The 12,061-nt window shown below is 41.3% G+C and overlaps 1 protein-coding gene across 2 annotated transcripts in view; it reads right to left on the bottom strand.

Annotated features, from left to right (window-relative positions):
• Positions 1-5,810: 5,810 nt before the first annotated feature.
• Positions 5,811-12,061, bottom strand: part of LOC120064479 (Krueppel-like factor 12) — a 161,527-nt gene continuing 155,276 nt past the window's right edge. For both annotated transcript variants that reach the window (XM_039015083.1, XM_039015084.1), the window contains exon 6: positions 5,811-10,838. In XM_039015083.1, coding sequence (XP_038871011.1) covers positions 10,657-10,838 — 182 coding nt within the window. In that variant the 3' untranslated portion in view covers positions 5,811-10,656. The remainder of the gene's footprint in view (positions 10,839-12,061) is intronic.

The raw sequence follows: 12,061 nt of genomic DNA, 5'->3' as shown, positions 1-12,061 counted from the left end.
TGTCAATTAGCCTATCAGAAGCTTCTAAAGCCATGACATAATTTTCTGGAATTTTCAAGCTGTTTAAAGGCAGAGTCAACTTAATGTATGTAAACTTCTGCCCACTGGAATTGTGATACAGTGAAATAATCTGTCTGTAAAGAATTGTTGGAAAAATTACTTGTCATGCACAAAATAGATGTCCTAACCGACTTGCCAAAACTATAGTTTGTTAACAAGAAATTTGTGGAGTGGTTGAAAAACAAGTTTTGTGCAACCTAAGTGTATGTAAACTTCCGACTTCAACTGTATTAAGTGACTTGTTAAGCATATTTTTACTCCTGAAATGATTTAGGCTCACTATAATAAAGGGGTTGAATACTTATTGACTCAAGACCTTTCAACTTTTCATTTTTTATTAATTTGTAAAGTAATTCAACATTGACCTTATGTGGTATTGTGTGACAGAAAAACTCAATCAGGCTAGGCGTCACACTAGCGGGACAACTTCCCGTGAAACTGGAGGGCTTGCAATTCTAATAAATAATCATAAAAATTATGGATATTAAACATTTAGGTACATACAAGTGTCTTATATCGGTTGAAAGCTTAAATTCTTGTTAATCTAACTGCACGGTGATTTTGCAGAGAGCCACATCAATTTACAGAAATACTCATAATAAACATTGATAAAAGATACAAGTATTATACATGGAACTTTAGATAAACCTCTCCTTAATGCAACCGCTGTGTCAGATTTCAAAAGAACTTTACGGAAAAAGCACACCATGCTATAATCTGAGTACAGTGCTCAGAGCCCAAACAAGCCATGAAGATATCTGCCATGTTGTGGAGTCAACAGATGTCAGAATAGCATTATAAATATTCACTTCCCTTTGATGATCTTCATCAGAATGCACTCCCAGGAATCTCAGTTCCACAATAAATGTTTATTTTGTTCGATAAAGTCCATCATTTATGTCCAAATACCTCCTTTTTGTTTGCGCGTTCAGTACACAATCCAAACTCACGACACGCGGGCAATTCCTTTGTCTTCAGAAATGCAATGAACGCAAGCTAACTCTCTCACGTGAACGCGCCTGGTCAGCTAATGGCACTATGTCAGAGCCCTGACTCAAAGAGCCCTCATTCCCCCCTCCTTCACAGTAGAAGCATCAAACAAGATTCTAAAGACTGTTGACATCTAGTGGAAGCCTTAGGAAGTGCAATATGACAAATATCCCACTGTATCTTTGATAGGCAATGAGTTGAAAACCTACAAACCTCAGATTTCCCACTTCCTGGTTGGTTTTTTTCTCAGGTTTTTGCCTGCCATATGAGTTCTGTTATACTCACAGACTTCATTCAAACAGTTTTAGACTTCAGAGTGTTCAGAGTGTTCAGAGTGTTTTCAGAGTGTTTTCTATCCAAATCTAAATCAGCAACTGGGCATGAGTAGCAGGCAGTTTACTCTGGGCACCTTATTCATCCAAGCTACTCAATACCTCCCCCAGCCATAAGAAGTTAATGTTTTTCCTCATAATCCTGGACTATCGGATCACAATTTTATTACGTTTGCAATCGCAAAAAATAATCTGCTCTGACCCCAACCAAGGATCATAAAAAGTCGTGCTATAAATTCTCGGACAATCCAAAGATTCCTAGATGCCCTTCCAGACTCCCTCCGCCTACCCAAGGACGTCAGAGTACAAAAATCAGTTAACCACCTAACTGAGGAACTCAATTTAACCTTGCGCAATACCCTAGATGCAGTTGCACCTCTAAAAACAAAAAACATTTGTCAGAAGAAATTAGCTCCCTGGTATACAGAAAATACCTGAGCTCTGAAGCAAGCTTCCAGAAACTTGGAACGGAAATGGCGCTACACCAAACTGGAAGTCTTCCGACCAGCTTGGAAAGACAGTACCGTGCAGTATCGAAGAGCCCTCACTGCTCCTCTGTCATCCTATTTTTGCAACTTAATTGAGGAAAATATGAACAATCCAACATTTATTTTTGATTCTTTCTCAAAGCTAACTAAAAATTACCCAAGAGAGGATGGCTTTCAATTCAGCAGTGATATATTCATGAACTTCTTTGAGGAAAATATCATCATCATTAGAAAGCAAATTACAGACTAGTCTATAAATCTGCGTATTCTTCCAAAGCTCAGTTGTCCTGAGTCTGCACAACTCTGACAGGACCTACGATCAAGGGAGACACTCAAGTTTTTTAGTACTATATCTCTTGACACATTGATGAAAATAATCATGGCCTCTAAACCTTCAAACTGCATACTGGACCCTATTCCAACTAAACTACTGAAAGAGTTGCTTCCTGTGCTTGCACCTCCTATGTTGAACATAATAAACGGGTCTCTATCCACCGGATGTGTACCAAACTCACAAAAAGTGTCAGTAATAAAGCCTCTCTTGAAAAGCCAAACCTTGACCCAGAAAATATAAAAAAACTATGGGCCTATATCGAATCTCCCATTCCTCTCAATTTTTTTTGAAAAATCTGGTTTCGTTTAAGGACCACTATTGTTTTCACTATATATTTTTCCTCTTGGTGATGTCATTAGGAAACATAATGTTAACTTTCACTGCTATGCGGATGACACACAGCTGTACATTTTGATGAAACATGGTGAAGCCCCAAAATTGCCCTCCCTGGAAGCCTGTGTTTCAGACATAAGGAAGTGGATGGCGGCAAATGTTCTACTTTTAAACTCAAACAAAACAGAGATGCTAGTTCTAGGTCCCAAAAAACAAAGAGAACTTCTGTTGAATCTGACAATTAATCTTGATGGTTGTACAGTCGTCTCAAATAAAACTGTGAAGGACCTCGGCGTTACTCTGAACCCTGATCTCTCTTTTGACGAACATATCAAGACTGTTTCAAGGACTGCTTTTTTCCATCTACGTAACATTGCAAAAAGAAGAAACTTTCTGTACAAAAATGATGCAAAAATATTAATCCATGCTTTTGTCACTTCTAGGTTAGACTACTGCAATGCTCTACTTCCATCTACCCGTATAAAGCACTAAATAAACTTCAGTCAAGGTTTTACTGCTAACCTACAAAGCATTACATGGGCTTGCTCCTACCAATCTTTCCGATTTGGTCCTCCCGTACATACCTACACGTACGCTACGGTCACAAGACGCAGGACTCCTTACTATCCCTAGAATTTCGAAGCAAACAACTGGAGGCAGGGCTTTCTCCTATTGACCTCCATTTTTATGGAATGGTCTGCCTATCCATGTGAGAGATACAGACTCCATCTTGACCTTTAAGTCTTTATTGAAGACTCATCTCTTCAGTAGGTCCTATGATTGAGTGTAGTCTAGCCCAGGAGTGTGTAGGTGAACAGAAAGGCACTGGAGCAACGAACCGCCCTTGCTGTCTCTGCCTGGCTGGCTCCCCCCTCTCCACTGGGATTCTCTGCCTCTGACCCTATTACAGGGGCTGAGTCACTGGCTTACTGGTGCTCTTCCATGCTATCCCTAGGAGTGGTGCGGCACTTGAGTGGGTTGAGTCACTGACGTGATCTTCCTGTCCGGGTTGGCACCCCCCTTGGGTTGTGCCGTGGTGGAGATCTTCCTGGGCTGTACTCGGCCTTGTCTCAGGATGGTAAGTTAGTGGTTGAAGATATCCTTCTAGTGGTGTGGGGGCTATGCTTAGGCAAAGTGGGTGGGGTTATATCCAGCCTGTTTGTCCCTGTCCGGGGGTATCGTCGGACGGGGACCACAGTGTCTCCCGACCCCTCGTCTCAGCCACCAGTATTTATGCTGCAGTAGTTTATGTGTCGGGGGGCTAGGGTCAGTCTGTTATATCTGGAGTATTTATCCTGTCTTATCCGGTGTCCTGTGTGAATTTAAGTATGCTCTCTCTAATTCTCTCTCTCTTTCTCTCTTTCTTTCTCTCTTTCTTCCTCTGTCTCAGGGGACCTGAGCCCTAGGACCATGTCCCAGGACTACTTGGCCTACTGACACCTTGCTGTCCCCAGTCCACCTGGCCGTGCTGCTGCTCCAGTTTCAACTGTTCTGCCTGCGGCTATGGAACCCTGACCTGTTCATCGGACGTGTTACCTGACCCAGACCTGCTTTTTTCAACTCTCTAGAGACATCAGGAGCGGTAGAGATACTCTGAATGATCGGCTATGAAAAGCCAACGGACATTTACTCCTGAGGTGCTGACCTGTTGCACCCTCGACAACCACTGTGATTATTATTATTTGACCCTGCTGGTCATCTATGAACATTTGAACATCTTGGCCATGTCCTGATATAATCTCCACCCGGCACAGCCAGAAGATGACTGGCCACCCCTCATAGCCTGGTTCCTCTCTAGGTTTCTTCCTAGGTTCTGGCCTTTCTAGGGAGTTTTTCCTAGCCACCGTGCTTCTACACCTGCATTGCTTGCTGTTTGGGGTTTTAGGCTGGGTTTCTTTTACAGCACTTTGTGATATCAGCTGATGTAAGAAAGACTTTATAAATAAAATTGATTGATTGATGACATTCCTCTAAATTAGTTGGGCATCCAGGGGTTAATTGGACACTTGAGTTCCTGAGGCGGAAATTCTGATGGCCCAACACGATTGAGGATGTTAGATCGTTCGTTATGGCCTGCTCCACCTGTGCCCAAAGAAAGTCCTCACGATAGCGATCGGCTGGGTTACCTCCATCCCAAGGGCTGATCACTATCCTGGTGGTCGTCGATCAGTTCTCCAAGGCAGCTGATTTCATCGCCATGCCCTACCTCATTCAAGGAGACAGCCAATCTCATGATTAACCATGTCTTTCGAACACACAGGTTCCCCCAGGACATTGTCTCAACCCGTGGCCGCCAGTTCGTTGCGTGGTATTGGAAAGCCTTATGCTCCCTGTTGGAGACGTAGGTGAGTCTCTCCTCTGAGTTCCACCAATAGCTGAATGGGCAGAGTGGGTCAACCAGGGGGCTGGAGAAGTCCCCCCCTCCTGTTTCCTGAACAAGAGGCCGAAGCGGGCGTGCCCTCAGCAAAGGCGTTCATTCAACATTGTTGCCGCACCTGGACCAGAGCGTGATCCTCCTTTAAAAGTGGATTCTCGGAAGCTCGCCCAGTTCTACGTAGGACCATTCAGGATCCTGAGTCGCATCTACCTGGTCACCTATTGTCTCCAGCTTCCCAGGTCATTGAGAGTCTGTCCATCCTTCCACTTTTCCCATATCAAACTGTTAAGAACCAGTCCCTTCTCCCCCCACACATGCCCCTCCGCCCCCTCGACTTGTTGACGGCCGCCCGGCCTACACAGTCTGGCGTCTGCTGGAAGCTTGTCGGGTCTGGGGCACCTTGCAGTACCTGGTGGACTGGGAGGGCTAGGAGCGGGCGTGGATGCCTGCCCGAGACATCCTGGACCCGAGACTTGTTCAGGACTTCAACCAACTATGTGGTGGTTGCCCTGGATCTGCGGCCGGAGCCGCTCCTAAGTTCCACCTGTCACCAAGAGGGGAAACATTTCAGTATGTGGAGGGATCAGCGAAAACTAATTGTGTTGGACACTATCATGAAAATCACCTCATATCATTGATAAGCCTATGGGATGCATACACTAAGTATAGGGGAATTGTTGTTTGTATTGCCATATCAAAGCCTAGCAAAGTGCCCTTACGGTATACACACTTGGATAGATGATTGAATGCCCGCCAAAGATCCTGGCTCATCTTATCCTTACGTTCCAGGACACAAGCTTAGGTTTCTGAATTCCAGCGAATGTGAGTATAGCACTCAAATCTAGTGAGTGCTATAGTGAAACCAAAATCACATACCAACAACAACACAGTCTAAATGAGTTTTGGTACAAACATGTTACATACAAAATGCAACTTTATTAACCTTCATGCCTAATTCATATACATGTATATGTTTCAACTCGGTTTAATTTAATTTCACAGCTCCATCCATACGAAAAAATACAAAGATAAAAGCTAAAAGCATTGACAGAATATTTAGACAACTTTTGTAAAACAGAAAGAAAGAACAGAAGAAAAACCTTTGAACCTCTTTCAACCTTTGAAAAACATTGGGATTCCGAATTAGTTCCCAGAATTCCTTGAGCTAACGACTCCCTTTGAAGCATTGTGGGGCATATCACAATTTTACGGTAAGAATGAAAAGCTCTGAATACATTTACAATACAGTCACTTTACATGAATACAGGAACAACAATTACTGTACGTAATAGCAGTAAACTTGAAACAAAGGCATTGGCATCACTACGTAATTCTTCAAAAACAGAGATAAAACAAACACAGAATTGATACAGAAATTAAAGAAATATTGAACGGATACAGAAGTGTAATCAGAATTCTTTCAAAGGGAGCTCCCCAAGGGTTGGTATTCCGGCCTTTACATATTCAATACAGCATTCCCTGCGAACCGCAATAAATTCAATCAGGTAATTCAAATGTCTTTCACTCTCTTCTGTGATTTCGCACACTGCAGTATGGTGTGGCTGATTATGAAAAAAATGAAGTAGTTGCACCAATGACCAGTGTCGGAGAGGTCAAAATCCAAATGATACGATAATGATAAAATAATTACATTCCCTAAGTGAAGTTTATATTGTAAATACATCCATACAAATAATATGCAGCTTTCATGGGACATACATACAGCATGTTAAAGGCTGACATTTGAGGATACTGTATTGAAAAGATGGGGTAAGGCTCAGTGCATTGAAAATAAACTGAACAATGGGAGTCTGGGTTTTTCCAAAATGGTCTCAGAGTTTTATGTTTTACAAATACATCTCTGTCTGAGTATCAATTCAAGGGTTTATATTTGAATGTATATGATACGTGTTAGTTGTGAAACAGTTTATGTGCATGATTTTCAGAGATTCGCTGTGATAGGAGGCACTATTCATTATTGCATAACTTTGACCCTGCTTACCGTTAAATAATTAAAAAACGTTCGTAAAAACGTTTTATTATGCCAAAGGGGAGTGGTAATGCATGTATACAATACGCCTCTGTGTACACATGCTAAATATTAGTTATAACTTTCAAGTTAAGTTCAATTTAAAGAAAATATATGTAGAATTTGGATAAACGTTGATATGAATCTGTACTTGTAATTGTAATATTCTTCAACTCAACATGGCTGGGACATTAAAAGACATTAAAAGTTTGATCAATTTATAAAAGCAATTATCATATTGACTATATTTATATGAAAACATTCTCTTGTTTTGAGAAAGAAGAAAATCACGAACCAAAATGCACATTTCTGACATCAGATTTGATCATTTATATGAGTATTTTAGATAACAAAACTGTTTAGAATCAATAGCCCCATCTTACTGTATATCAAATCAGATAAATTAGCATCTCTGAAAAATACTTTACATATATAAATGTATTCCCTTGTATCTAATAATCAAAGCCCTATTTTCAAATGTATATACAGGCTGTAGAACAGAGTTATCATTTTTATTCCCACTATCACATATATTAAAACATTTCAAAATATATATATTTTTACAGAAAATCGTTAAATGCAAGATGAAGTGCCCCTCATTTCAGAAAAGTACAGCATATGAATAATAAAATGTTTAAAATGATGACTATGTATAAATGGACTTCATTAATGAAATAATTTTAAAATGATACTTCATAACAAACAAGTTGCCGATGATATGCTTGGGCCAAAAAAGGCCAACGAAATATTCACATGTACACAAACAACATATAACAACATAATATGACATATATTATAATACTTCAGAAAACCAAAAGGAGAGAGACAAATTCGGCATAATATGTTTCTGATAAATATTTCTTTGTTCCGGTAAGGATGTGGTTTTGAATTAGGACAGTACCACTGGTGTATGCGTGTGTTATAAAATCACTAAGCATATGCTGCAATCTCAAAAACTTTGTCTATAAGCACTTGAGTCGACAAAACCTTAACTTACTGACCTTCTGAAATCAGCCCCTGAAACTGTAAGCAGGGATCCAGCATACTCATACTGCACTACAAAAATACTTTGAACACATACAATTATCATACATGTGGGATTCTGTTGAGAATAGCTGATAACAAGGTCAGATCTATGTCCAATATTGTAAAAAGGAAAATCTGATAACTTCGCTGTGATAGGACAAGTTGCCGATATTGCTTTCATGTATCTCAGAAAGGTTTATGTAGTGCTATTTGTATGTCCATAGACATCTCTTTCCAATCGGCTGAATATATTGTCTTTAACTGGTAGTTTGCAGGTGATGTCAAACAATATGCAAAATATAAGTGGTTGACGTCATTGCACTGACTAATGAAAGTTGAGCCACGTTTTTTTTCTCAGAAATACCTCAGTTATATATAGCCATAAATCTTTATACGGCTTACTATAAATCTCTTTATAGGAGTAGATGTCTTTTTACTCCATGTACAAACGGAAAATTATCAAAATGTGGTTTTAGTGTGTTGAATAAACCTTAACACTGAACATGGTAGATAAGTATCTGTCATCGATGCATGACAAACGACAAGTAAAGGTGGACCTGAAGCTGGATCTGAAGACCTCACATCATGATTTGTGTATGTGTGATTTAAAAAAGACACTGCTCCCAGCCACAGAAAGCTACAGGGCCAACTGTCTGTGTATATTGTGTACTACAGTGTATTACATTATAAAGAATGTAGAAAAGTTATGTTTTTTTCCCTTCATTTTGGCACTGTACACTCATAGAAAAAATTGTTCCAAAACGTTTATTCAGCTTTTCCCATAGGAGAACCCTTTTTGGTTCCAGGTAGAACTCCTGTGGGTTCCTCCTCGAACCAAAAAATAGTTTTTCCACGGGTTCTCCTATGGGGACAGCCGAATGTTCCAGATAACACTTTATTCTAAGAGTGTAGGTCTGTTCATAGATACATTTAGAAAAACCCGTTCCCCCTCAACCACCAATCATTAATGTGACATTTTCCACACAATTCACAGGGAGGGGGTAACCAAAATAAGTGAGTTTGCCTAGAACATTGTTCTGTAGAAATATAGACATTTGTAGTATAGAATAGAAACAAAGAAGTGGAACTGGTAGAAATCGGTCTGTGATTGAGGACTTATTTGTCTATGACATCAGCAACCAGAACAAGGGTATAAACACATTTCCCTCTACCGAATGTATTGCTCTTCTACTGAACTCGAGTAACCGAGTGGCTTAGCCCTCTGAACTAAATGTATGCACGCGTGACTGTAAGTCGCTTTGGATAAAAACCTCTGCTAAATGGCATATATTATATTATTATTAACTAAACCCAAGATGTGTTAGCTCTAGACTACTAACACACAAATTATCACAATGCCAATCCCTCTCACTGTAAAGAGCAGGGCTACAAAACAAAATCCTTGAACATTATGGAATCGTCATGTAAGGTGTCAATCTGTAAGGTGCTTCAAATGCCAGATATGTTAATTTGATTTGTTTTAAAGTTCATTGCACATTGAGGTGTGGATTGATCTTTATTTGTGTAATTGATCAAAAGCAGGCATACACAGCAAGATATAATAAACAAAAAACTAAAGAAAGTCTCGATATTGAAACTAGATTTACCCAATGAGATTGCTAATCACAGCACAAAATGCACCAATAAAGTTTTTTTAAATCAAATGTTTCAAAGAAGCTCTAGGTGCAATGCGGTTGAGTCATGTGCTAACAAAAACCATTGGATAAAAAAAAACAAAAAACATGTATACTAAACCTGTATGTATTGTAATATGCGTGGATGTGAATGAGAAGTAAGGTTGCTGATGCTCTCTGTGTATATACTGTACTCTTTAATCTCAGTTGCTGGTTTGCTGACATTGGGTTTGGGGTTAACGCCGCCCCTTAACAGCTTCTATATCACTGGCCCACTGGGATGCCTCTGATACTTCTGAATCTAGAACACTGGTACTACAACTCATTCTAGAATGCTGATTCGAGAACACTCACACCAGTTATTACGGGTACAATCAATGAGTGGATGGCGCCCTCTGCTGCCGGTTGTCCTGAAGCACAGAGAGGCAGGGAGCTGCTATAGGGAGTGAACTGGGAAACAATACTCTCCATGGACGAACCAGAATCTGTGTCTGTTTATTCCATTTTCCAATGCAAGGCCAAGGTCTGCCCTATACTTCAAAGACACACATGCACACAGCCCTTCCATCAAGCCATCCAATCCTCAGTTCTTTCACATTATAGATGCGAGAAAAGCAGCCGTTTTGAACAATATAACCAAAACAAAGACACCAAGAAGAACGGTTGCGATTAAGGTTCCTGTCCAAATGAACGAAGAAGAGCAATACTCCTTCCGAGAAAAACTCCAAAATGAAACCATTTAAGAACAGTGCTGAGAAAAAAGACAGGTTTACGTCAAAAGTCCAAAATGATAATAAAAGAGCATTTTCCAGTTCCGACCCTCCTCAGTCACTGAGGATCCAGAACCAACCCTGTTTTTTTTTCTCTGTGGACAGACAGATGACTTTCTTTGCATTTTACTCTGCTCTTCCCACCGCCTCACGGACAGACAGCGGTGTGTGTCCAGTCCAGCTGAACCACATTGAGGGAGAGACCCTGCTCCCCTGGCGGCACTGTGTGTGTGTAAGTGTGTGTGTATGCTCCTTCTGATGACATCATCACCCTGTAACTGTCTCACACCAGCATGTGTCTCCGTCGGTGCAGGGCCAGGTGGTCTGAGCGCGAGAAGCTGCGGTCACAGTCTGCACACTTGAAGGGCTTGACACCTGTGTGTTTCCGGTAGTGGCGTGTCAGCTCGTCAGAGCGGGCAAACTTCCACGTGCAGCCATCCCAGGTGCATTTGTATGGCTTCTCACCTGGACAGGTCAACACAAACAGACAGAAACAGAGACTTGGTAAAGTAATGACTTTCGCAACATACAATTCATGTGCACACATTTTTGTATTGCCTAATGATTTCTCTTTTTCTTCTAAAACAGTCTTACAATATGCTTGGAAAGTGGAGACATCACAAACATAAAAGTTTTGTAAACATTACTGGAAACAGCTTACCGTTTTGGAGACGGTGCTTGCTAACAAAGAGATTTGCAGTGATTAATTAACTGTAAATACTGTAAGTTAATTGTGTCACCCCACAGTTAAGCTAAAAATACACCAAGGATACTGATGGCCAAGGTACTTAGCAGCTCTGACTATGTCAGCAGTCACTTTATTTGTATATAGCTCAGATCATCAACCGCTCATGGCTCGCTCGGAGGAGGTGGTCAGAGACATGGCAGTGCCAGGCGAACAACCTCTCCCTCAATGTCAGCAAAACAAAGGAGCTGATCGTGGATTACAGGAGACGGAGGGGCAAACACGCCCCCATCCACATCGATGGGGCTGTAGTGCAGCGGGTCGAGAGCTTCAAGTTCCTCTGTATCCACATCCCTAAGGAATTAACATGGTCCACACGCAACCACACATCTGTGAAGAGTGCACGACAGCACCTTTTCCACCTCAGGAAGCTGAAAAGATTTGGCATGGGCCCTCAGATCCTCAAAAAGTTCTACAGCTGCACCATTGAGAGCAACTTGAATGCCTACATCACCGCTTGGTATAGCAACTGCAAGACACCCGACCGCAAGCCACTACAGAGGGTGGGTACGGCCATCCAGGACCTCTGTAGCAGGCGGTGTCAGTGGAAGGGCCAAAACATTTTCACCGACTCCAGCCACCCAAGCCATAGACTGTTCTCTCTGCTACAGCACAGCAAGCGGTACTAGTGCACCAAGTCTGGAACCAACAGGACCTTGAATAGCTTCTACCCCGAAGCCAAAAGTCTGCTAAACAAGACTGCTAAATAGCTGATCAAATGGCTACCTGGACCACCTGCACTGGCCTGTTTTTGCACGAACTCTCTTGCACTGACTCTATGCACACACACTGGACTCTACCTACATACTCACACATATTTACACTGACACCCCAACACACACATACACACACACTGGACTCTACCTACACACTCACACATATTTACACTGACACCCCAACACACACATACACACACACTGGACTCTATCCACATACTCACACA

The sequence above is a fragment of the Salvelinus namaycush genome, chromosome 19 (assembly GCF_016432855.1).
Source record: "Salvelinus namaycush isolate Seneca chromosome 19, SaNama_1.0, whole genome shotgun sequence".
Taxonomy (NCBI): Eukaryota; Metazoa; Chordata; class Actinopteri; order Salmoniformes; family Salmonidae; genus Salvelinus; species Salvelinus namaycush.
This window is presented reverse-complemented; position numbering and strand designations above follow the sequence as displayed.